The following is a 27,945-nucleotide window of genomic DNA, read 5'->3' on the forward strand; positions in this document are numbered from 1 at the left end:
TATAAATGTTAATTTTCCCCACTGCATTCCTGCAAACCTCACTAAACACCACTTTTCAAATTCAGTGCCATTTTAATTTTACCCTGCATTCAAGTCAAATATCAATTGGAATTATCAGATCACATTTAATTAACTTCTACGGCATGTTCATAACTAGTTATGAAGGGCTCATTTTAAGCTAGTGAAAATACAATTAATTGTTTTACACAAAAATAATTACAAATATCATAATTTCTGCTAATAGATACCCTAAATCTTTGGGTTACATTACGTAATCCCTGGTTCTTTGATAACAGAGTGAGGTGTTTCACTATGGGAATCGCCTTGGGCGTGACCAACTACGGAAGCTCCAATGACACCACGTCTGTCTTTGACAGACAGGTTGACCCGTGAAATGGGGCCCGCCCCCTCATACTATCACGGTCAACCTACCACTCCTACTCATTCTAGACCGGTTTCTTTCCGTGGCAATGCAAGGAGGGAAGTGTTGGTGAAACACCTCACTCTGTTATCAAAGAACCAGGGATTACGTAATGTAACCCAAAGTTCTTTTTCTAACTTCGCTCGGTGTTTCACTATGAGAGATATAGCCCACTCCCGTATTGCATCAGCTCCCCACAGCTGAGAACTGAACCACACTGCAGTGAAGCTATAAGACAGAGCCGGAAGCTCTTGCCTCCAAGACTGCATGAGACGGTGACGTCTGAGCAACATCCAGCCTCTAAAAGCGCACAAAAGTGAGCGGTGTAGCCCAACTTGCTGCCGTACAAATGTCCTGAATTGACACTCCTCTGAACAAGGCACCACCTTTCGCTCCGAACCGAGAGTGGACCGAGTGGAATGGTGTCGCACGAAAGTGACGTCACCCCCTCGACTCGAAAAGAGCCGGCTCTGTCTGCGGACAGATTGACATGAAAGTGTTTTCTCTTTTTTATGTTTTTTGATGTGGGGGAGCATTCTGCCCTCGGCAAATTGCCTGGCTGCAGGAATGCAATTTTTAATTTTGTTTTCCCCAAAACAGAACACTGTGGTAGGTGGCACTGAAAAGTGTTTGGTGACACTGGCAGTGACTTGTGGAACACTTGTGGAAGTGCTTGGTGACACTGTGAAACCTGCCCCTGAGTCTGCCTTCCCTGAACCTGTAGAGAGGGAGACTGAGAGAGGACTCCTGGAAAACTGGGAACCATAGGAGCCTCTGAACACTGAACAAAGGGGCTGATCTCCTCCTTTACTGACTTTCTTGTCTTTAGGGGAGGAGAAAGTGAGGGAGAAGACTGTGCTAGGATGTCCGCTTCTTCTTCCCCTCTCCGGGGCGAGACGGACGGTTCCTGGCAGCCACAGCTGCAAAGGAATGTTTACCCCACGGCCTCGGGTTGTCAGCCTTGGCCTCTTGGTTGGGGAGTTGTCCTGCTGTGTGTCTCTGTGTCCTGACACCACCTGGTTTCCCTCTTACTGCTGCAGCTCTCGCTGCAAAGCCAGTTCTAGATGTCTGGGGTGGGTGAGGATTGGGTTTTCGAGGTAAGCAGAGGTCAAAGGCTTCTCCCTCCTGCTTCCTACGGGTGCTTGTCTCTCTCATTTTCTCCAAAGCTGGGCCAAAGAGTCCCTTGGTGGGGTCATAGGGTGCATCCATGACCTCGGCCTTCTGAGAGTCTCCTAAGCCTGACAGGTTCAGCCATAACGCTCTCTCACCTGAGACTGCAAGCCCCATCACCCGACCACAGCCCTGGACTGCTCCTCTGGAGGAGCGCAGGATTAAATCATTTACAACACATATTTCATCCCAGAGGGCAGGGTTAGGTGTCCCTGAATCCAGCTGCCGTCCCATCTCCTCCAGGACCTCAGCCTGATAAGCAGACAACAGTGTGACAGCGTTAAGGGAGCACACTGACTGGGCAGCATATTTGTACATCCTCTGATAAATGGACGCAGTGAGGCAGTCTATTTTATTGGGCAGAGAGATGCTTGAGGAAGCAGAAATTGATCTGCGGTTAGGGTGAAGGTGATAAGCCACTGAAGGCTCCACTGCTGGGGGTTCGGTCAGCCCCAGCTCACTCATCCCCTGGATTTCCAGTTTAGAGAAGCCCTTGGTGGGAAGCTTGCTCTTAAACGGGGCAGACCAATAACGACTCATTTCCTTTATACATGCAGGGACTGCTGGTAAAAGCTGTTTAGATGAGGGCAGAGCTGGTGGAAGCCTCTTACCATCATACAGGTCCCGCTCAGTCCCTTCAGGGCCCTGCGTCGCTGGCCATGGGATAGCTAGCTTAGCCGCAGCCCGCTTGCAGACTTCATACAAGTCGCTATCCACCGGTGGTATCGCATCGGCCCCACTCGGTGGCCTGGACGGCGGAGGGAAGCCGGAGTCTTCCTCCTCTTCCTCCATGTCGTCCATATCGAGGAGGTCAGAGTTAGCATCGCACTCTGCGTCCTCGTCTCCCGCTATGCCCTCGTCGATCCCTTCGAACAGCGAGGGCATAACCGGGGACTCCGCTTCCATCATGTCCGCCCAGCTCGTTGTGGCTCGCGGCTGATGTGCGTCGGAGTCTCTGGTAGCGGTAGCCGCCAGACAGGGATCCTGACTGTTGGCTACCGCTACTCTCAACCTCCTCTCCAGAATTTTCTCAGGCATCGAAGCACAATGAGAGCACCCTTGCGGGTCAGCTAGCGAAGCCTGGGCGTGTTTAGGGCCCATGCAAGCTATACACATTGGGTGAGGGTCCCTGCCCCAAATTGACGCACCGCACGACGCGGGGCACGGACGGGATGCAGCCTCTTTTGTCTTCGGCACCGGCCCTTTGGTGAGGGTAGTGTCCGTAGACATGGTGAGGTGGAGAGGTGAGGTGAGTACAGCGGGCTCGTCACGACACGTTAGCCTGACTGTCGCTAGAGCTAGCACGGGGTTAATGCCACACTAGCCGGACTTGACCGAGTTAACTCGCCCCGACACGTTAGTTTAACTCGATTAGGTTCAGACAACAAGCTAATGCTAGCCAAACCAATACCAAATGAGCTCGTCTTTACACGTTAGCCCAAGTTACACAGACCCAAGCTACCAAGTAATGACACCGAGTAACCGAGTGACAGTTCGCCGTTACGCGGACACTGACCTGTAACAACTGTGTAACTACTTCCGAAAAACTTACTCAGCACAATCCAACGAAGCCGGGAAAACTGCGTTCGGCGACGTTCTCCTTTACGGGACGCCTGAGAACTGTTAAACAGATATCCGAGCTATCTTAGACGCGCTGAGGGAGCTTAATGTAGTTTCTCACGGGAAGAAAGCGAGAATGAGTAGGAGGGGTAGGTTGACCGTGATAGTATGAGGGGGCGGGCCCCATTTCACGGGTCAACCTGTCTGTCAAAGACAGACGTGGTGTCATTGGAGCTTCCGTAGTTGGTCACGCCCAAGGCGATTCCCATAGTGAAACACCGAGCGAAGTTAGAAAAAGAAGTACACACTGTGCCAGTGTCAATGTGTGTGTTTTGTTAAATAGCACAGAACTCAGTTGAGTCTCAAGTTAACTTTCAAAGACGTAATCTGAAACATCCTTCCCAGGCTACCAGCAGCAGACTGACATGAAAATGAATGTTCTATATGTATTGTAACCGACCTATCTTTCCTCCAAAGTCATGTTGGGTAGAAAGGGTGGCAGGAGGAGCTGCAGCCACCTTAGTCTCCTTCTCCTCTAGCTGTTCCGGTTTGCTACCGTCCTTCCTGCGACGTAGATTATAACGACCTTGGTTCTTCTCAGGCTCTGCTTCTACCTTAGTCTCAGTTTTCTGAAGAAAGATTTAATCATTTGGAATTTTTTAAAACAAACAAAACAAAACATGCACAAGATGTAGCATAATTTGAACAAAGCATACCTAAAGTGGCTCATAGGATCAAACAAATATAAAAATCCTGCAATCCTCCATCACTTATACTTAAATTTTGGTCCTCAGACCTTCATCAAGTTTGGCAAGACAAAATAATTTTTGGATATACTGTAAATAAATAATAATAATAAAAAATTACATATTAACTTAATTTCTTGGTAAAATGCATATAATATATTGGTTATTGGTCCTTAGTGTAGTGAGCATTAAATGGAAAGGCAGAAAATGGTAAATGGCCTTGTTTTTGTATAGTGTTTTTTCTTTAAACCTGTTGGCACTCAAAGTGCTTACCGGTCAAAGTGACACATCTACCCATTTACTCACAAGCACACATGCAAGTGCCAAGCACTGGGAGCAACTGGGGGTTCAGTGTGGCTGTAGCTCGCTAATGCGCAGTTTATACTTTTAGGTCAATTTGAGGCACACATGCTACTACACCATGTGGCTGGCTAAATTAAGGACAATCGTGAGTTTTCTCAGTTGTAAAACTCACTCTGCCCTCCAACATGCATGCATCATGACAGTCCTTTAGCCCTAACTTACCTCAAAGCCCATTCACTTTTAGAAAGTAAAGCCTAGAATATCAGTTGTTTCGTTTGTTATTTTCTTTCTTGTAAAACTCATTTAAATTAACTGTTCTTCACACCACTTTCATTTAAATTTTTACACTTTTTGTGTGTTTGATGAAACTGGTTAATCTCCACAAGTCTACTGACAGTAGTTGGGCAATAGATGAATCACCAATCACCAATTGAACCCTTCCAACTGTAAAAGATGATCATGTTATCCACATAGATTAACTTTTTTTTTTAAATTAAAAGACAAAACTCACCTCATTTACTTTGCTAGCGGTGTCATTTTCCTCTTTATTTTCATGCTTATTGTTGCTATTGTTCTCAGCTGCCTTTGGCTGTTGCTGCCCATTAAAAAATGGAGGGAGATTGATGGTGATGGAGATGAGAGAGAGAGACACAAAGGAAAAAGAAAAAAGGAACATGAGGAATAAACACATGGAATGTGACATGTTATGGTCAAAGTCCAGAATGAAACAGAAACAGACATGTTACCCCACAATGACATGGTACTGATGCTTTAGGAAATTTGACAACTGTACACTTTTTAAAATCAGCAGAGGATTTTTTTCCCATTGTCCTGTGGCTGCTTCAGTCCTTTTCACTGCAAAATTTCCGAGGCATAATTTCCTTTTAATGATTACATTTGAAAATATTCCATATAGTGAGTTTGACAAAGCCACCGTACAGCCAATAAGGCTATATTTATCTATAGCACCCATTCAAAACAACAAACTGTTAAACTATTCCAATCCCACATGTACATAAACACAAACATGTCTCTATATATGGTACAATATCTCCAGTATGGAATTTACCATGAGTACCTTCATAATCTGTTTTTGGTAAGCATTACAAAAAAAAGGCAACTGGACTTGTAGAGTTTTTCTGAGAAGACGTTTCACCACTCATCCAGTGTGATGAGTGGTTCTCAAAAAACTCTACAAGTCCAGTTGCCTTTTTTTAAACACTATTTTTGGATAATCTGTACACACTCATATTGATGCCATCCTGCCACCTCTCTTTCTGTATCTCCACTTCAAAGCTCATAGTGTAAAACTACAGTTGTGGCACTTACCAGGGGGCTAAGCCTGACTTCCAATGTATCCTTCAACTTTATATCCCTGCGAGAGGACGATGCACTGTCTGTTATAGCTGTAGCTGCAACGCCAGCCGCTATACGGGAGGATGAACGGCGAGTGGACCTTGCAGGGGAGCGTGACCGGCTGCGACGGCGACCTGGTGAGCGGGAACGAGAACGGGAGCGGGAACGGGTCTGGAAACCAGCAGCACTCTAAGGAAATGAAACAAAAAGATCAAAACCATTAGTAAGAGCTGTCTTGTTTTACATAACACATTTCTAATGTACTTAAGCTTTAGTGCTAAACAAGTTGCTAACTTAATAGAATACAGAACAGAATAGAATAGCCATTACTGTCATTGCAGAACACAGACTGTATAGTGCAACAAGACTTTGTTTTCAGCTCTGCAAAATGCTCAGTATAAAACAGTAAAATCAGTATTGGGAAAAAAAAAAAAAAAAAAAAAACAGCAGTAAAAAATATAATCTAAATCCAAGTCAGAATGGAACTGAATGTAATACAAATATGAGCATAAAAATGAATATAAATATGACTAGGGATGCACGATAACTTTTTTTAAAAAACGATACCTATAATCGATAACTTTCCGCTTCCAAAGGCTGATACCGATAACATATGTACCAATGGGTACAAGTCCAGGTGTCTTCTTTCCGACTAGCTTGCTACCTTCTTTAGCCGCGCTGGCGTCCTCATACGCCTTCAAAACCCCATCGAATCGATGGCTATGTTTCAAATGACTTTTCATGTTCGAGGTATTAAAGCTGGTGCTGATTTTTCCACCTCGTGGCACTTTCTTTAAACATTTATTACAAACAGCCAGAGAAATGTCATCCTCGGAAGCTTTGAAAAGGTTCCACACCACCGCCGCCGCCATGTTGTTTGTTTACAAACATATGCACGTTGTGCTGCATTCAAGTGGTGACGGAAGTTCCCTGTTGCCAGTTTGAGAGTTGTTTTTCCAACCTTTTATGTTTCTGTGGTTTATGTGTAACATCCTGGGTAATGGCAGCTACTACCAAAATCGTGACCGAGTTGACGAGTTGTTTTCCGACATAAGGGGGAGTTTTTTCTGATGATTTTGCTCAGCCAGAATGTTGTTTTTCCGATTATAGCGATGCCACTTGAACGCAGCATTCGCTTCAGGCCATTCAGGTCTCATGTGGGAGTTGGAGCGATTGCTTAAAACAACCACTTACACCGCAGTACTGACAAAAATATATATTATCGGGGCCATCTGTTATGATATCGCACTTATCGGAATGACGTCATAATTTCCAGATATCGGGCCGATAATTATCGTGCACCCCTAAATATGACCCTTGTTTCGGTATATGTTCCCAACTGGGGTGGTCTTAATTTTGTGAGATAACTACTATCTTCCCTTCCAAACTTAAACACACATGCCTTAATAATGGGAGGTGATATGAATTGTGTCATTGACCCCATACTGGATAGATCTCGCTCTAAGTCTGCAATACCTCTCTCGCTGCTTTCATGGAACGGTATGAATATGCTGACCCTTGCAGATTTTTACATCCCACCGCAAGACAACATTCCTTTTTTTCACATGAAGATCAGACTTATTCCTGTATGAATTATTTTCTTGTTGATAAAACACTCCTCTCCTCCGCACTCTACACTAATTACTCCATTACTCCATATACCATATCTATCTCAGACCAACTAACCTAAAGATTTCAGGCCATGGCATTTAGAGAGATAGAGTGGAGTGGGCATATTTGTTTTGTACTTGTACACAGGGCTCAACAGTGCGAGCACCTCATCGCAAATGCTAGTAAAAAATAGTTCAGTGCGAACTGTGAAATGCAATTAGTAGCACGTGTGCGACTACCGAATTTTACTGTTCAATAAATGTTTAATGATGTGTTGCTGACATTTGGAGGTTGTGGCCGGTTGTGCACTTGAATGCAGCCTCAGCTGAAAAAATAAAATACGTGATTTACACGTAGTGAGCGTGCTTGCAGGACGTGCTGCGGAAGGCGGCTAAAGGCAGAGGGAGTATCTATGGTAACGAGGCGAAGCCAAACAAACGAAAACAAAACGTATGAACTATGAAGCGCATTAGCGATTATTTTAAAAGGGCGACAGAGCCAGAAGCTGAGGACCCAGGCACCAAGGCCGAAATGGTGGATGAGGACGAGGACAAGGAAGAATTAGAGTTAGATGAAGAAGCTAACGTGACTGAAGAAACCAGAGGAGTACGTGATAACGCTACTATTCCCAGCCGTAAAAAGTACAGGTTTAATGCTGAATGGCAGAAAACATTCCCGTGGCTCCTGGGACAATATCCTTTGTGTTTAAAGAGACTGAGCAGGCTTTGATTTTGCATTTAGAACTACTTGGGTTGTAACCAATTGGTTAATTTCATTTGAAATTCAAGGACATTGACCCCCTCCCCTCCCCTCCCCTTTAAAATTCAAGGACATTCTGTGAACCCTGCCTGTTATATGAATGTTCTATGTTATACCACAGGCCAAATAAGCTTAAGTCTGTTGTCAGTACTTGTTACAGTATTATTCTCTGCACTTTTTGGAGAATTTTACTTGCTGTTCTGATACTGTCTCAGTTGCACTGTGCACATTTGCACCAATAAATAACTGACAATACATGAGTTGTTACAGTATTATTCTCTTTGTACTCTTTAGAGAATATAACTAAAACTTAAAAAGCTATGAATTTAATTGTTTTGCTTATAAATGCCTCCTCGTTGACCTCATATCACTTTATTAAAGAAAAACACATTATTTGGTAACTTTTCATCGTGCCCCTAAAATTATTTGTGTGCCACTAGATTTTTCAACTTAGGAGCACACGTGCTACTTGGGAAAATGCTAAGCGTCAAGCCCTGCTTGTACACTTTGGCTTTGTTTCCTGGATCAGATTGCTTTACACTTCACCAGAGGCGCTGGTGTGCACAAACTCCTAACACTCTAAGCCCTTTCCACTCTCCTGTTGAATGCACCAGGGTTGCCCTTTTTCTCCACTGTTATTTGCCATTGCCATCGAACCACTATCAACAGACTTCAGAGTCCCAATTTCTGGGCATACAGCGATGGGGGGCTGAACACATGGGTCTCGCTATATGCCGATGACTTGCTCGTATACTTGCATGATCCATTCACTTGTATTCCTCATCTCATGCCGATTTTGAATAAGTCTAGCACATTCTCTGGATACAAATTAAATTTCCTGAAGAGTGAATGTTCCCCTACTAAACCATTAGCGACAGAAATTACACTATCATCAATTCCATTCCATTTGTCCAAATCAGGGTTTACATATTTATGCGTCTTTATTACACGTTCCATGAACTTTACGGCTCTGACAACAAGCAGTGGAGCCACTTGCTGCTCTCTTTGGCGAGGGAGAGTGCACACAATGAAAATTAATATACTACTGATGTACCTGTACATTTTCTAAACTATCCCTTTTTTCCTACCAAGGTCATTTTTTGAAATCCACTGATTCCTTCTATGTCTTAATAAAAGTTAATCTACAGTTCATCTACAGTGGAGAAACCTGTTTCCATTTGAGGAGAATGATACGCCTGGAAAGCAGAGTGGTAAAGGTCACAACACGCTGTGCAGTAATAGACCAGTTTTAGACGGAGAGACATAGCATGTTTTCAATACTGTAAATGTGTGTATATATACGACCTACCCCCCTCTAGGTTTACATTTTGAGTTTACATTCTATATTTTAGTCATATTACAGTCTATATTTTATTTTATTTTTTCTTGGTTTACATTTACACTTGTATTGTTTACCTTGTGTGTTATGTGTAATTATTACCGTATTACTGTAGTACTTTTTTACTACTGGCTGCAGGTACAAAAATACATTTCACTGTCAGAGGTTGCACTAGACTTTTTCGTTGTCTGTCATTTTGACTGACAGGTTCATAAAAATCCTGTCATAATCTATTTTTACCCGTCACTTTAATTTTTTAAAATGACAATAATGAAATTCAATAGAATTTAATTTTCATTATAATTTCATTAACTTCAAGTACTTTTTCAGTATCGATAGTATTGACTTTAAATGGTAGGGGGAAAAAAAGGCTTGGGCTGCCGACGTGTCTTGTCCATACTCGGACCGGGACTGCTAGCGCTAACAGCTCTTAGACGGTACCATAGGGTTGAAGTGCTTCGGTGGTATGCAAACTCTTTTATTTTGCACAATTTGCACAAAATTTCATTAGTCCTAGCAACGTGCTTTCATCCGATTCCTCCATTTTGGTAGCTGTTAGCCGCATAGACATAGACATATATACACATATTGTATATACGTCTATGGTTAGCCGAGCTCTGAGATGTGCATCAGTGTAATCGGTGTACCAGGAAATCGTGCACTAATAAAAGTTCCGCGATGTTTGGAATGCAAACTGCGATTAGAGACAAAGGCCAATTAATAAGGTCACTCGCCACCAAGTGGTCAGGGGCAGGGCTTAACGCTTAGCATTTTCCCAAGTAGCACTTGTGCTACTAAGTTAAAAAATCTAGTAGCACACAAATAATTTTAGGGGCACGATGAAAAGTTACCAAATAATGTGTTTTTCTTTAATAAAGTGATATGAGGTCAACGAGGAGGCATTTATAAGCAAAACAATTAAATTCATAGCTTTTTAAGTTTTAGTTATATTCTCTAAAGAGTGCAGAGAGAATAATACTGTAACAACTCATGTATTGTCAGTTATTTATTGGTGCAAATGTGCACAGTGCAACTGAGACAGTATCAAAACAGCAAGTAAAATTCTCCAAAAAGTGCAGAGAATAATACTGTAACAAGTACTGACAACAGACTTAAGCTTATTTGGCCTGTGTTATAACATAGAACATTCATACAACAGGCAGGGTTCACAATGCCTATGCGATTTACTGTGTTTCACTAAATTATCTCGTTTGAAGTTCGCGTTGCCTGTGACATAAACGGACTTTCCAGCTGCTTGCTTCTGTGCTTTGCAGGACTTACATTACCGTATTTTTCGGACAATAAGTCGCACTTTTTTCATGGTTTGGCTGGTCCTGCGACTTATACTCAGGTGCGACTTATATATTAAAATATATAATTTCACGTGTTCGTTATTTTCACACTGACAGCCGCGAGAGGGCGCTCTAGGCTTGTGTGCCAGTATCTGCTACTCCTTTTACTCCTGCGTAATAGCGGCGGCGCGCCGTCTACCTCCGGAGTTCGCGGAGTTGCTCAGAAGTGACACAGAGGATGAAGAATTCAATGGATTTAGTGATTTGGAGTGAGATCGAGAGTTTGGTAAACTTGTTATGTTATGTTGTTTATGCTATAGTTATCTGAATAACTGTTAATATGTTACGTTAACATACCAGACACCTATTCAGCCCGTTGTTCTCTATTCTATTGTTAGTACTATAACTTGCCTTTCAAGATGAAATGTGTTCTTGGTCTTTGATTTTATCAAATAAATTTCCCCCCAAAATGCGACTTATAGTCCAGTGTGACTTATATATGTTTTTTTCTTCTTCATTATGCATTTTTTAGCTGGTGCGACTTATAGTCCGGAAAATACGGTAATTTGTTTTCGTAAAGGAGCCACGGGAATGTTTTCTGCCAGTCAGCATTAAACCTGTACTTTCACATTAATTGTCATATTAATTGTTGCTACAGTGTTAAAAGCCCTATCCATCTTTGCTATTATTTTTACCAAGAAAAATTGGTGCACTGCACCTTTAGAAAAATAGCGCTGTCTCTTTAAGAAAGACGGTAGTCTTGATTGTTGATTGTTGTTGAAGTTGTGCGTGGCTGTGGATTTATGCCGCTGAACTGAGGGTATGTTGCAAATATAAAGTAAAAATAAATAAAAATTAGTTTGTCTTGCTGTTTGTTTTGGAGTTGCAATGGATGAATGTTTTAGACTAAAATTTCAATGGCACGCGATCTACCTGCACTACCTTCGAGATCTACCGGTCGATCGCGATCGACGTAATGAGAACCCCTGCCATAGATACTCCCTCTGCCTTTAACCGCCTTCCACAGCACGTCGGCAAGCACGCTCACTATGGATATATATTCAAGTGCACAACCGGCCACAACCTCCAAACGTCAGCAACACATCATAAAACATTTATTGAACGGCAAAATTCGGTAGTCGCACACATGCTACTAATTGCATTTCACAATTCGCACTGAACTAATTTTTACTAGCATTTGCGACGAGGTGCTCGCACTGTCGAGCCCTGGTCAGGGGTGTGATTCGCAATTTGCCAAAATGACAGATGGCCTTCAGATTTTTCCGTCACAGTTTTTAAAAAACGGTCAGTGACATCAGTTAACGCGACCCCTGTTCACTGTGGATTGTACTATCCATCTTATCTTATCTTGTCTTAGCTCTTTACAAGTGCACTCAAAGATCTAAACTAAATGCTGGATAAAGCATTTACTCCAAGATCCACTCTCCAAGAAACAGTTTAGAGCGAAACTGTGGAATCCGTGACTCTGGTCCTACCTTGATGTCTTGCTCCTTTAGCTCAAGCTCTGTACCATCCTTGTAGATGACAGTGTAGAGTTGACTTTTGGAATCAAAGGCCTGCACTTTCACCTCATAGTAAAGGCTACTGCCGGGCCAGCGGCCCATCACCGTGTCCCCTCTCTGGTACTTTACCGTAGGCATCGTCATTGACCTGAGACAAAATAAAACACAAGAAATAAATAGTGTAAACAGAAGAAAGTAAGAAGAGGAGGGAATAAAGCAAAGAGAAAGTGAAAATGAAGAGAAGAGACAGGCGAGAAAAGGCACAAGGAGTAGGCAGACATGGGATGTAAGCTAAACAAAGCTGAAGGGCGATATGGCTGAAAAATGTATCATGATATGTGTTTCATATCAGTCGATATCGATAATTATTATTTTTTTAACCTATTCTACCCAGACTTCTCAACTGTGATGAACAGGAGCATGTCCTTCGCTAAATGATACGCCACTGCATCCGTTATTTCTTTATATCGCTTTGATGTTTTGTCGTATGGCACTGCTGCTGTGTACCTCTTGATCAGAGGTTGCGCTAGACTTTTTCGTTGTCTGTCATTTTGACTGACAGGGTCATAAAAATCCCATCATAACCCATTTTTACCCGTCACTTTAATTTTTTTTAAAAATGATAATAATGACATATTCAATAGCATTTAATTTTCATTCATTTTAATTAATATTCAGTAGCGGTGGGAAATATAGATTGGGCTCATATAACCGGCCATCAAAGATGACTCAAGAATCATGAATCTAGACGTCTATTTAACCGGGTCAGTTGATTCCTACCACGTTTGATTGATATATAATCAATAAACGGCACCATCCAAACATCTTACATCTCACTCGGCAGAGAAACAAAACGTACTACCAGACTTGACTGCTAGCAAATTAAGACACTCAGCCACTCACTCACTTACGCACAATACGCAGAGAAACGAAACTTAATCGACTCATCACTGCTGCTTGTGGATCCCTGCTTAACCGAGAGTCAGTAGCCACTCACTCGGCAGAGAAACGAAACTTAACCGACTCTTAACCAACTCTTACACTACTAATCAAGAGAGACAAGAGCCAATTAATATGCCCACTCGCCACCAAGTTTGCAGACAACATCGGTCTGACTCTTGTCTGACTTAAGAGAACCAAAATATTGCCAAACTGGTGACGTGACCTTTCCTTTTTTTTTTTTTATCTACAATTTCCTCTCGCGCTGTCGCACTCATATTCTCCTTTCACTCCACGCTGTTCTTTTATTTTTGTTGTTGTTGTTGATGCCGCCAACCTGGCTTAGCTGGGCCGTGATAGGTCGAGAGGCTAAAGCCCTTCCTCTGCCTACATCCCCCAGAATGACTTGCAGTTCTGGCTCTGGGTTTTCTTCCTGTTTTTCTCTAACGGAGTTCAAGTGAAATTATTCTATTATTCTATTCTATTATTGTTCTATTGAACGTATTTTCTACTGATATCGATCACGTGTCTATCGCGATAGATATTGTTATCGTTTATCGCCCAGCCCTAAAAGGAAACACAGAAGACAGGAGATAAATAATGGTGTACATTTGGTTAAATTACAGTTCCAACAAGAACTTTTAGATAAAATGTTCCTCACTGTCTGGCTTTGACTAAATAAAACTAAACATGATAGTGTTGCATCACTTGACATTTTCAAATTCAGCTGTTTTCCACTGCCACCACATCTCACTTAAAAGTAACCCACAGGATGAATAAAGTATCTGCCTATTCAAAGGATATCAATACCACACAATATATACAATACACAGCTAGCAAAATAACGTATTATGTGTCAGTGAAGATTAAGCCTTCTTCATAAATGTGAGTGAGCAGGCTCATCTCGATGAAAAAAAAAGTTCTCAGCATTATTAGTGGCATCTACAACATGTAATATGAAGTGAAAGAGCGTTTCACTTTCCACACTGATACTGGTGAGAGAGAAGTACTATAGTGGTGGTGGGACATACTGAGAAGCTTAGAATGTCCCACATATGATATTTTATATGTCACCTTTAGACAGAATAGAACATTTATTTTCTGAAATTTCAAATTAAAGTTCAATAAACAAGAAGTCCAGAAGAAGTACAGTGGCTGAACACATCCCTGAGATAACTTGTCTGACAGTGCAGTCGAGAGGACAGTACTCAAAACTACTGTTATGGTCATTAAAGTGCAAACATAATGAGGTAAATTTTTGCAGGCTTGCAACTTGAATGGTATACTGTTTGACTTTGTATTCCGGCTAATAAACAAGAAGGATTAATTCCAGGACAATTTAAGCTAGTTTGCTAAATACTATTCTATAACACATTTTACTGTACACTGTTTGAATATGTGTCAGTAAACAGTCAGAAGGCAATAATTTCATGAAGTGCAAAACAACAACCAAGACTTCCTAAATATTGGCCTATTTTAAATTAATCATAAAAGGGAAGTATCTTATATACGATTTGCAAATCATTCACAGGTTTTTATAACATTTATCATGCGATTACATTAAGCAGATGTTATTCAAAAAGGCACAGTGCTAAGGATTAGAGCAAGCATGCACAGAGGAACTCGCTTTGAGCTTTTGAACTGAAACAGGAACTGAAGCACATGAGAAAAATCAAACCCCAACTATTACTATTACGACTTGACCAGAGTTAAAAGAATAACTGGAAATATGTTACACTCATTACACTTTAATACTGACCTATAAAGGTGTGTCAGTAAAGTGACAAATGCAAAACAAATATGACAGTCTGACATATTTAACTGACTATTCTAAATTCAGATGTCCATTCGGTTTATATTCAGATTTCAATGGTCTATATGTTTATGGGTCTGATCTCTAACATCCTTTGTGTGTAATTTCAAATGTTTTGACGACACACAACCTACATAAGGTAACACTTTAGAATGGTGAAATCCTGCAGTACTGCGCACCACTCGACACAATAAGGTGGGCCAGACAAGGTCAGCATTATGGAACATTAGTGACCAGGGACGCTCTGTGTCTAGAAAACTGCCACACTACTGCAGAACTGCTGACACGTCCGTCCCTGCTAGGTTTACCCAAAGCTGTGTGTCTGAAAGGGTTGTTCCATTCAAGTAACAAACAAACAGGCAAGGAATTTCACACCAGCTACTGTACCAATGACAGGAAACAAAGCCATGGCGATAGCAAGAAGATTTTCCAACCTTAGCAGTGAGTTTGGTTAGTGCAAATTTTGGCTTTTAAATGGTAACTGGATGGTTAATACCACTGGATACCCACAGAGTTCCATAAATATAAATTTCCTGCCACTTTGCAGAAAAAGTTAAATCAAAGAAATCTCTATTAACTAAAATAAGCATGTTTCTATTTCTCTGGAAAACCCTTTTCCATCTTTCATCCAGCATAAGAATGCACAGAACACAAAACACTGCTTTGGTTTCAGACAAATACATTTCAGTATTAACTTCCAGTTCTCAGCTGATGACTTTAGCCACATGCCCTTATGACAAGCTTCTGGTCAGCAGTCTTGGTAATTAAAATTCCAGTGGTTAAAGCAGAGACATGCTTCAGTGAATGGCAGGTAGCATGTGAAAGTAGCTTTGAGGGTAAAACGCACAGCTTGAACAACTGGGGGGAAAATAAACATCTGTTAACGTTACATTATGAACGACTAGCCGAACACAAAATCCACAACACAAGCATTAAAACCATCTCAATATGACACACCCAAAATATGTCCCTGTGCTGCTCTCCTTGTTTGGTTGCTGAGTTCCATATGGGATGTGGAGGCCAGGGCTGAACCCTGACTGATGAGAGTTTCCCATCAGATCTCAGGCTGGGACGATGAAAGGAAGTGACCAAAACGTGGGTGGAGTTTTAAATAGAAGTCAGGCAGAGACTCCGCCCCACTCCTACTCACCCCTTTGTGCTGAGAGCTGATGTTGAGTGAGTTCCACCTGGCATGCACCCTCTCTTTAAAACTTAACATGTGAATCAAGCTATTGACTCCGACTAAGCTGGTTTTAACTTATTGTGTTAACACTGTGGCTGTGGTTTTATTTAACCCTTTATAACACTAGTACAAATATAAGTGGTTTAATTCGGTTCACACAAGAAATTAAACCATTGTAGCATTAACTTCAATAAGAGTATTATGGGGCGATCAAATATCACAATATTATATTGTACAGATGCATGCTTATTCACAGCTTTCCCTCTCTCTTCCATAGTTAAAATACGTTAGATTTACACGAGACTATTTCGTGTAAGCAACCATAACCATCTAGTAACACACACACACACACACACACACACACACACACACAATAATAATAATAATAATAATAACGTTTACTTAACCAGTGTGTTTTTGCTTTTAGGTTCGTACGGTTAACCAAAGAGGTTTTATTTCTTGACAAGCGATTCGCGAGTAGCAGCACATGACTTACGCCACAACTCAACTAAAGAAACGAGCAGTTTCTTTAACAAAATACGCATCAAGCCAGCTTTGTCAGCTTCGAGAAAGTCTCGATGCAGCCACGAGCGAGAAAAAGGAAAGGAGGGAAAACGTCATGCATTCAAATACAGTCGGCGGAGAAACCAAAAGCATCCGCCAAAAAAACACGAAAAGGTACAGCTAAGTTTGACGAAACTAAGTCCAGTGGTGGTATCCCAGCAAAACGTTTTGAAACGTGTGGTACGTAAGCAATTGAAAAGCCGAATGGGCAAACATTAGCGTTATAATCTATTAAAGACCGTGTTTCACTACGGAGGCATCGTCTAATTTCTGGACATCTTATGGGTGCGTATCGTTAATCTGGATGATAGGAAACAGCGACATACAAGAATAGTTAACGTTACAACTCTTAATAAAAACTCGAATGAACTTTAATCTGTTTAATGTTGTTGTCAACACGGACCAATCGTTAAACTTCAAATCGCATATTTACTTTATATGCTCCAGCGGAGCCAAGTTTAAATTACAGAAATTAGACGTAGCCTACATTGCCGTTATACTGACAGTGTAGGCTTCGGCTAAGCCCGTTTCCCAACAAAGAGAATCGTAAAGCGATTTTCTATTCACATCTCAAACATACCTATCGGTCACATACACTTACCTTGATACTGCACAGATAATTCCAGTGGGAATAACACACGTATCCCTTGCACTCAAAGAATTAATAATTTAGGCTTTATATTTTAAAAACGAACTTCACTAACGTTTGACGTAGAGTTCGATCTCCCTCCCTCTACAGGCAAAACCTACCACTGACCAGGAAGGCGCGAAGGCTTTCGATTGGTTCACACAGCGTTCATTTCAAATGGTTCTGCATTCTGATTGGCTATCGGAGGATTTTAACTGCGTTGTGATTGGTTTAATGGGAGTCACGAAGACTTTGTTTACTGGTGTCAAAATTACAGTCAGACAAAATGGAAGAATTGGCAGGAAATACTCTCTCTCATGAGAAACTGTTTATTTGCGATAGAAACCTGATAGAAACACATTTAACTTCGTAAATCGCGCAATGTCCTAAATAGCTCGAACGCTCCAGAGAATAATGAAAAAAAAATTATGCAGATATCAAGATAATAATGTAATAACTGTCGAAATTTAAATTAATTATAAAAATACTACTGTGACCTACATATTTAATAACTTGACTTCCAACTTTTTGCAGTAACGCAAATTGTGATGAAATTTAATTGATAACAGTTTAATTAGCTGTGACTTTATGCTCAAGGCAAAACTCTTTTTAAATGTGTAATAAAAACGTAGGCTCGTTAAATGCCAGGGATTACTTCAATATTGCATATCGTAGTCTGTAGGCTACCCGTATTGTATAGTTTTTAGTGTTTTTCACTGTATATACATTAAAACATTTACAATATAGACTACTTTAAAAATGCACAAATATGTGTGCATAACTAGCAATGACATCAAAACAAGTGTAATTTGTAAAGTGAACATTTTTCTTGCGCTTTCATCTCTGTAAAGATGACTGGGTTGAATATGTTGGACTGATTCAGCTGATTATTAAGTATACCATGCTCCATCTTTGTGGAAAGTATACCCATGATCCTAGGACAATTGCATCCTTATTACAGTGGATGTGTTTGAGATAGTAACTGTAGCATACTATGCAGTGAGACATTATTCACACTTGCTTCATAGCTCACCAACAAAATAAGAGGAAGACGTGTGATTTTGAAAATTCAAACTTCCCAATCAAATTACAGAATCAGTGTTTTGTCAGCTTCCTCGTCTTTCTGTAGCTCAGGGTAACCCTTGAAACAGGGTTTCGCCACAGCATGGACCCACTGTAGCTGTAAGTCAAACAAAAACCTTGAATGAACTACAGATACACTGCCAGAGCTCGCTGCGCTCCGCCCACAGGATGTGTCTCTGTATGAGTTGCAAGGAAGCTACACAGTAATGCTTTTATGGCCAAGCAAGTGAGGTAAATTTCTTTTAATCTTAAACCCATGCTTTATCCTGAAAACCTGAAGGATAAGAATATAGGGTAGCTGCATTCTGTCACCCAGGAACTTGAATTATATATTGATCAGGTCAAATCCTATGTTTTATTTGGTAAAACTTCTCTGTACAAGTTTAATATGAATTTTAATCCAATAAAACAGATTTTCCAATAATCGTTTCTTTTTCTTTCTTTTTTTTCAAAACACCCTATGGCAAATTACTATTCACACTCACATGCACCAGGAGAGAACCCACACAGACACAGGGAGAACACGCAAACTCCACATAGAAAGGCCCCAGTTGGCCCATGAATTCGAACCTGGAACCTTCTTACTGGGGCTTCAGTGCTAACCACCACACCACAGTTCCACCCAAAGATAACAGCTATAGATAAAATGACATTTACACAATCAATAAACAATGTGAAGGATCCGAATCTGGAGGAGTGTCAGTAAAATATCCTTTGACAGAATCCTATGTGGATTTTACCCGGTATACTTAAAAGCTTGTTCAAGGTTCAAATAATAATTTTTAAAAAAATAACTTCACGTCTTATCTTGCAATTTTTATTTAATTTGCTCAAACAAAACAATATGTTAGCATGTAAGAAAATAGTAATTAACATGAGAACAAGATGGTACAAGGCAGATGATAAAAGAATAAGTCTAGAAACCCATCTATGAAACTTCAAAGTCATCTCTGCAATTATTCCAGTAAATTCACAACTTAATTTTTCGCAGCTGAAAACATGACTTACGGACAGAGATACACATTTCCATCATTAGCATGAAGCAGACCTCACCACAGAGGACTGCACAGCCTTTTATCCGAGATTTTCAATGTATGTAAAGAAAGCTAAGCTGCTGAACACAGTCTCTGTGAAATGACATGAGGGAACATAGAACACTACAGCCAGACTCATCTGGTTGTCCAAACAGGGCTTTAGGTTTAGAAAAATCATCTCAGACTGAAGATTACCTTTGAAGCCTAACAGGCCTCATGTGTCAATGTTTTATTATACTTTTGAGCCATAAGAGAAGCAACTTCACAACTGTCTGGAAATAAACCATATTAACGTACAAAAGAAGAAAAAAGATCTTGCTGCAAAGTTGTTTTCTTGGTGGGCAACAGTAGCAAGGTCATTAAACTCTCCCTTCAAATTAACATAACCATGATTGGAAAAAAGAAAGACAAACTGTTAAGAGCTGCATGTGATCATGATGACAGTCCCTAGATATTATTATTACTAGTCAACTTTGAAGTGTTAAATGCAACTTCAGAACAAGGCACAAACCACATAGCTTCACAAAGAGATTACCTTTTCTTGATCACAATGTTTCACCTGCCATCCCTTTCGTGTTAAATCTCTTGAGAAAATGATACAAAAAAAAGAAAGGCGACTTTGTTGAGAGTGTTTAGAGGAACATGGCCAGGTTTAACCCTTTGGTGAGAGAGACAGGCTGTTGACTGCTGTCAGAGTATGTTGGATTGCTCTGTGAGTTTTTTAAAGTGCAATTGATCATGTGTAAACACTCATTACAGTGAGCCTTCTTGGCTGGGTGTTCCTATTTGATAGAAGGTGGATGAGAAGTTGAAACAGCTTTATTAAGAAAGATATAAACATGCACTCTGACCCTATCCCAAAATAAATGTCCACATTAAAACCAAAGGATTATTACATTTAAACATCTAAAGTAGAACTGCATTCTCAGTTGTTTAGATTGCAGTATTTTGACCCAATCTGAAGAAAAACTGAGGGGAAATTCTATTTTCTCTGTGTTATTTCTCATTGTGTGGAGCAAAGCTATAACATCAAAGCCCTTGACCAAAGTTGTATAGATTGAGATCCAACAGAGTTTACAGCCACTCACAGGCACTAATGAACAGGCTTGAATACCAGGTTTAAAAGTTGTGAATGATGACAACTCTTTTGTTAATTGTTCATTGTGATGACTACATATACATGAATAGTGCTGTTCTGCATTTTGACAGCCGATGTTTTCAGTGGTTCTGGAAGAGCTTGGAGATTACACATTTGGGAGCATTTAACTTAAAAAGTGTTGAGGTGTATGAGGCAGGGAGCCAAAACAGTGACATTAATGGTGAACTGTGGGAATTGTTTGCACATTGTATAGCTTCTCAGTGTCAGAGACTGTTCTTTTACACCACTGATAGTAATTCATTCACAAAGTATCCCTTTGCACCTTGTCCATCCCCCTAGAATCCTCTGGAGGGTCAGAAGCTTCCCCAACAGGCTGCACTGTGGGTGCCTGGACAGTCATGAGATTTGCATTTGTGAAACTGCCCCTTCCTTAGGATCTTATTCGGACAACAAGAGAACAGAACCGTAACATGGAGTTTTATCTGTTACCTTGACCTGTAACCTGACAGTATATTGACATCAGGTCTCAGATCCTAACATATCCTCCTGACTGTAACAAACTCAGCTCTAAACTGAAGAAAACACACTTGTTTTTCTTTGAAGAATAAAGTGACAAAGGAAAATACAGTTTCATGTCGTAAGATTTTGACGTGACAGGAGAAAAAAGGCAAAGAAAAAGATGAAACAAACATGTCTTCAGTAAGCACTGGTGAAAGAATAAATGGCACATCCCTGTCCTCATATGGACACCATCTCAGCACCTTTTAAACGTTTTATTTTATAAATGCGGTTAAATAAAAAAATGAAGGATAAACAAATCCCAACGCAAATGGTACAGTATCCTTGGATTTATAGGAAAAAAAAAATCAAAAAGAAAAAAGGAGAGAAGTGTAATTTAGAAATCATGTAATACTATAAAAGCATGTCCTACAGTGTTGCTCTGTTCACATCAACCTCCGGTTTTACAGAAAAATCGGCCAAACACTTGACAGGAGGTGGCACGGTGACACACAGTTACATCGTCTAACATGGGCTCAGGAGGACAGACAGACAGTTAAAATGTTTGGTTGTATTAGGACGAGGGCAGGTGGGCCTTAAAAGAGATGCTACACTTATTGCTTGTAATAAAACTATTGACAGTTAATGAAATTTCGTGGCAGACTTGTGACCCTTGCCACACAGAGAAAAAAAAATGTACATGCACCAAACAGTACCTAAATACTGTACCTAAATATGATGGAGACTGAGAGGGGAGGGCGGGGGAGAGAGTTTGTATATCAAAACAGGAAGGAAAGGTTCTATCTACACATCTGGCCATGGTCAACTAGCATGACAGGTATAAGTAAATCAGCACTTTTTGTTGACGAAGTTTGGTACAAAACTACGGTGAGCATAGTCTTCAGCCACCCTCAGTGTCTCATCTACTTGCCTCTTAACAGTATGGACAAAGAAATAACAGTAAAACATTTTAACCAAACGCTCAATCTAGGAGGGAAACAACACTTGTGATTATGATTTCACGCACAAGGAGACAGACAAGAGAGCGTACTGGGTAAAGATTGGATTATTGAGCTACTTGATATAGCCAGAGATCTACATTGAAACAGACATGGTTGGTAGATACTTTTTTTTCTAAATAACCTTTTCTTTTTCCTTTTTCTTTTTTTTTTTTTTTACATATTCAGGTTAAAATATTATTTGAGGAAGACAAGCTTTACAGTGTCCTGCAGTGGTGGACTTCACTAGAGAGTCAGTCCCTCATACACACTCACACACATACACACATTCTCGTCACACTACCCCTATGGGAAAAAAAGGTTATATTTTCCATCCTTAACTTCTTCCTGTCTCCAGACTATCTTAGTAAAACCTACTTTTTCATAGGAAATCACAAGAGTTCTGATTCTTACCGTCAATGTTGCTCTGTATGCGCTAATGGTTAGTATCATCAGTGCTTTTGAGCATCTTTTTCTTGTTATTACAGGACAAAGAGAGAGAAATTATCTTTGCATAAAGACATTTGCTTCTCTGTCAGACTGCATACTGTCCTCCAGGATGCGATGTCCTCAGCAGGAGGGGGAGGTGAGGCAGAGGTGAGAGGGGGCAGCGGGAAGAGGAGGCTTTGCAGAATGGATTTTGTTAGTCACAGCTCACCACAGAGCTGTCCACTGCTGTGCCATCTTGCACTGCTCCGCCACAAATAATGTCCTGTCCGTGAATTATTATGATTGTTGTCTTAATCGCTGTCTCCATAGTTGTGTTGTTTGCTGTATTCCACTCTTATTATCATGTCTTAAATGGACCATGGTCGTCTGTCGGGTCACATGGATGCAGATGTTTCGAACAAGAAGTCTGGATCCTCTACGCTGTGCTGGATCTGCCAAGCTCCTCTCTGATTGCTGAAGACACACAGACAGATACAGAGTGACAGAACTTACCATCACCTTACCACTCAGAACATGAACTCATTCTTATCTCAGGTCTCAAGTTGACTTTGCATCACTGTGTAGTGCATGCCAAGTTACATAAATAAAACTTAAAATAATTTTGTGACTGTCAAATGCATTATATCAGTCTCGCATTATATATTTAAAAGGGAATCGACTTTGCTTGTAGTGATTCATTTTTAAGCAGTCTAACATGTAGGAGGCTATGGTATTAGCTGTGTCCATAGCTAATATCTGTGTCAGTGTCATATAACCCTAACCCAGAGTACAAGAGTATTTGTTTAAGAAGCAATCTTTACAGGTAAGCACACCAAAACAGTATCTTGCCACTCCGATAGTAAACAGGAACTACCTCACCATGTATACATCACTTGAATTGTTCAGAATCTGTGTACTTGTCATAGTGGTAAAGTGAGAAAAGGCTATGTACTATATGCTATCTCGAGGAATAAAGAAAGAGTTACTGTTGCTGTATTTAGTGTTTGATGTATAGATTCATTACTGGAGAGACATTTGACAGTTTCGCAGGTCTTTGTGCGTTTAGATTTTAAGATTATTACCATCAATAAGCTCTTCTTTTAGTTTTGACAGCTCCTTCCGCATCTCATCCAGAATGTCCTAAAAAAATAAATAAAACTGTCACATTTTCATGTAAACATAATACATGTTATTAGACCTCAAAGAAAACACATGTCTTATGTCACTGAACAGCTGTCATTTTTACCTTCAACTCCCCTTGAACTGTCACGTGACTCTAAGAGAAGAGGCTCATAGACAGTTAGCTTTTGGATTTAGTTATGGGTAAGCACGGCCAACTGGCTCCAGTGGATTCTCTGTCTTCTCTACAAAGTAGCTCATCCCTGCACAGGGAATCCCTATGAGATTAGTTCTAAAGACTTACTTAATGACACCAAGATGTAAACAAACAGAGTATGTTGGAAAATAGGTGTTATCTCAAGTCTCAAGTTTGATCTACAATATTTTTTTACCTAAACACACTAAATGGAAAAATGACAAGCTAGTGTGGCAAGAGACTATGCAGGGTGTCATCCGTGTCCCAGTCTCACTACTGTAAGCAGTTGTAGTGACAGATAGGCAGCCCTCTGAGAGACTACTTATCTAGCAGGCTCATTCATAGAGGTCAGAGGGAGGAGCTGCTTTATAACAGGACGGGTCACCGCACACACCCACAACATGCTGCTGAACTAGTGACAGAGCTTCATAATAAGCAATGACACTCACACACCGACCAATGAAAATATCCATGTGAGAGTAAGCTATGCTTGTGATGAGAAGGTGCTGGACCATAAGACAAAGCAGTATGCATCTGAGCTAACAACCCAGCAGAAATGAAATGATTAAATATTTGACAATGTTTATTAAGTACCACTTGACATTTTTTTTACACCCCAGGTGGCCAGGCCAGGCCATGACATGCTTAAAGTAGAGATGAAAAAACTAACATGAAGACATTGTACTGATACAACATACAGTACATTTATTTATGGAACTTCTTAGTGAATGTAATGCAGCCTCAGGCTGACAGCTGTGCTGACAACACTGCTGACTTGTTCCAGTCTTAACAGATTGCTTTGTAGAGGAATATTCAGGATGGGTGACTTCTGGGCCACAGGGATAAAAAGATCTGTTGTCACATACCGACACAAACTAACACCATTACGACAATATAATGTCACACTTTTCATGCAGTGCACAGAAAAAGGTAACATTTTCAAGTCACTGGCTAAAACTTAAAATGTGTGAAACACTGTTCCAAGTATTCACTTACCTGTTTCAATCTGTCATAGTCAACAGCTTCTGTTGGCACACCATTGGCACTTAAGGATGCATTAGGTGTAGGAGTGGATTTAGGTCTATCAAAAGAGTCAAAGAACACAAATCAACTCGGAGTAAAAGAGCGTCGAAACATATTCATTACAGAGAAACACCAGGTATTAAATGGTCTTAATGTGTGACCAATAAAAGCATGTTTTCAATTTCAAACCACTCAAGCATATTTACCTTGTGATGCATTAAACTACGACTGTCCCTAAGCCATCATAGAAAAACTGTATACAATAACTGGTTAAATATGACTCATACTGACACTTTTTCAACTTCAGCATCAAGAGGGAATATAAAGTGTTCAGGTGGCCAGTGGAATGGAAAACGAATCATCCACAATATTCTACCTTCCCTGGGTGATTTGCCATTCATATGGTTTCTACATTATCTGATGTAAACTCAATCAAAAAAGACTGTCAGCACAGCCAGGATAACACTAGACTCAATTTATTAATTTGTTAATTTGTGAGGTTTCTCTTTTTTTTAGGTAGTGTCTCAGACTGACACAAAATGTGCACACAAGACAGATACTGCAGTTGGGAGACAAATCTTGTTTGGTGCATGCACACACACTGGGGAAAAGCACACAGACAGACATGAGTGTAAACTCGCAAAAGCAAACCCACACATTTTTCAGTGGACTATGAAACTTAACAAGAAAAAAGTCTTGTTATGAAGACAGCTTCTTTGGTGACTCTACACATTTGAACCATCTTTGAAGAAAGCTATTCTGCAATAACTTTCCATGGAACACAGATATTTTCCATACCTTTTAATAAAACTCTACAGTGGCAGGAAAGGTAACGGAACCCTCATGAATTATTTTACTTTTTATCAGATAATCAAATCATGCATCTAATTTAACTAATTACACATTCATAGCAATCATGAGTATTGTTCTCATCCCCATGGGATACATGATTCAAATAATCTGAGTTTAAGTTGGAAATCTTTTAAAGTCAGAATAATAAACAACTCAAACTTTACAAACAAACATTTGACATTTCAAAAAACTAAACCAGTGACCAATATAGCCACCCTTCTTTTCAATGACACTGAAAAGTCTTCCATCCATGGAGTCTGTCAGTTTCTTGATCACTTGACCGGCAACCTTTTGTGCAGCAGTGTACACTTGACGTTTAAGGAAGGCCACTGTGTAAAGAAAGTGTCTTCTAGAAACTGGCAGTGGGTTTGGGATTGAGTTTGAGTCCATCTTCAATCCAAAAAGGTCCATCAAGCGTCCACCTTGCTGGCGTCTGAGCCAGAGTGGATTTCTATGCCCATTGCTGATCTAGCTACGGCCCATCCATCTGGTCCATCAGGAGTCAGTCTCATCTCATCAGTCCATAAAACCTTTAAAAATCTGTCTTCAGATATTTCTTGGCAAAATTGTGGCGTTTCAACTTGTGTGTCTTGTTCAGTAGTGGTCGGGTTTCAGCCTTTCTTACCTTGGCCATGTCTCTGAGCACTGAACACCTTGTACTTCTGGACACTCCAGGTGGGCTGCAGTTCTGGAATATGACAGCACTGGAGGATAATGGGTTCCGGGTAGATTCACGATTCTTCTCAAATCTTTGGCAGTTAATTTGCGTCTTTTTACTTAATATGTTTCTTGAGACTCTTTCGGGTATTTCAACAAAACATTTGATGGTTCTATGGTCACGTCCTTTTCAGAGTCTGTTAGAGCTCTTTTCTGGCCCATTTTGCCTGAGAAAAAGAAGCTGCTTAATAATTGTGCACACCTGATATAGGGTGTTGATCTCCTAAGGCCACACCCTCCCACAATTACATAAATGCACATCACCTAGTATGTTTAAATCTAATAGGCATTCAAGTTTATTCAGTTTGGAGTTGGAAAGTACACACAAAATGAAGATATGGTAAAAATACTCACTTGTCTAATAATTGTGCACGCAGTATAAGAATATATAGAAAAACCTCAAACTAAGAAATTCCACTTTTTGCAGAGAGTGATGAAGCATCCAGACCATAAATAGTAAAAAGTTTTGGGAATGACCTCACACACTGGTTCAAGTCTGATTTGCTGTTATTAGAAACACTTGTTTGTGGCCATATAATGGGTACATTCAATAAAGACATATTAGATTATAGTTTGTGTTTTTAGTTCAAATTCCTAAACCTATAGTTGTTTTGGTCCATAGGGTGACATTCCAAAGATTTCATGTACTCTTCCTTGTGTTTTGAATGAAACCTGTTAGGTGCAACACGGCTTTATGTCATGTCATGTCTGAAGAAAAGCAAGGGAGATGCCAGCAGTTAAGGAAAGAGTATTCTTCCTCATGTGAAAATCATCAGGGGAAAAATTCACAAACGGACAGTCACTTTCAAGACTGGAAATGTGGCAGGAAGGAGAAGTTAAAGAAAATGAAAAGAGCTGAGCAGCACGTCATTAAGTAGTTAAGGGCTGGAAAATGCAGAAATTATGTTAGTGGTGTAATGGTGTTATTCTATTTCAGTGTTTTTGCTGGAAAAAATAATGTCCAGCAGAACAAATAGAGGAGCAAGAGTAAAGTAGCACAACAACTACATTCTTCAATGTCTACAACTTTTACTAAACTTATAGGCATATTGTTACAATGTATAGCTGAACAAATTGTTGTTCAGTATGCTGTATTTAAATTTAACATCTGTATTTTAAGGAAATTCGTGGTGTTTTCTTTCTGAAACAAATGCTACTTGTTACACACCACTGGAAGATGTAAAAAAAAAAAAAAAAAAAAAGTCTAATAACATAGCAGCCAATGTCGTTTTAAGTCTTAAAACACTGTTAAAAATGTCAACACAGTGCAACACTAACAGCTCATAGAGTCTAACAAGTCTTAAGGTATGCTGAGCTCTCTGTGGGTCACATATTAAAGACGCTTTAATAAGCTGGAATCAAAAGTGCCCATCCGGTATACTCTCTTGTGCATGTGCACTCATACACTTACACACAGCCTTATCTGCAAGAGCCTGCTGGATCTGCTGTGGCTCTGCAATGATAATGCTGTGCCAAGTCTACTGTGCTATGGGCGGACACTCATTTCTGAGTTTGTGTGTGTGATAGGGTGTGTGTACAGTATAGGACGCACACATATGGATTTCCCTGCTCTGAAAAAAAGTTTAGAATGCAGCAGGCACAGCAGAATGCAAACAGAAGGACAAAATTGCATCAAAAGCTGTCAGACAGACAAACACTGATTTAAAAAAAAAAACACAGGACACACTGG

The 27,945-nt window shown here is 40.3% G+C and overlaps 2 protein-coding genes across 2 annotated transcripts in view; both read right to left on the reverse strand.

Annotated features, from left to right (window-relative positions):
* lbr (lamin B receptor) overlaps positions 1-17,339 on the reverse strand; it is a 33,474-nt gene extending 16,135 nt beyond the window's left edge. The window contains exons 1-5 of the mRNA XM_084560123.1: positions 17,181-17,339; positions 12,054-12,228; positions 5,530-5,745; positions 4,712-4,795; positions 3,612-3,780 (exon numbers count right to left, since the gene is read on the reverse strand). Coding sequence (XP_084416249.1) covers positions 3,612-3,780; positions 4,712-4,795; positions 5,530-5,745; positions 12,054-12,224 — 640 coding nt within the window. The 5' untranslated portion in view covers positions 12,225-12,228; positions 17,181-17,339. The remainder of the gene's footprint in view (positions 1-3,611; positions 3,781-4,711; positions 4,796-5,529; positions 5,746-12,053; positions 12,229-17,180) is intronic.
* A 1,479-nt stretch (positions 17,340-18,818) lies between these two features.
* The window catches only part of enah (ENAH actin regulator), a gene marked incomplete at its 5' end in the record, with an annotated part of 151,186 nt that continues 142,059 nt past the window's right edge, over positions 18,819-27,945 (reverse strand). The window contains 3 exon segments of the mRNA XM_084560203.1: positions 18,819-22,822; positions 23,431-23,488; positions 24,660-24,744. Of these exon segments, the coding sequence (XP_084416329.1) occupies positions 22,785-22,822; positions 23,431-23,488; positions 24,660-24,744 (181 nt within the window). The 3' untranslated portion in view covers positions 18,819-22,784.

The sequence above is a fragment of the Chelon labrosus genome (assembly GCF_963514085.1).
Source record: "Chelon labrosus genome assembly, chromosome: 14".
Taxonomy (NCBI): Eukaryota; Metazoa; Chordata; class Actinopteri; order Mugiliformes; family Mugilidae; genus Chelon; species Chelon labrosus.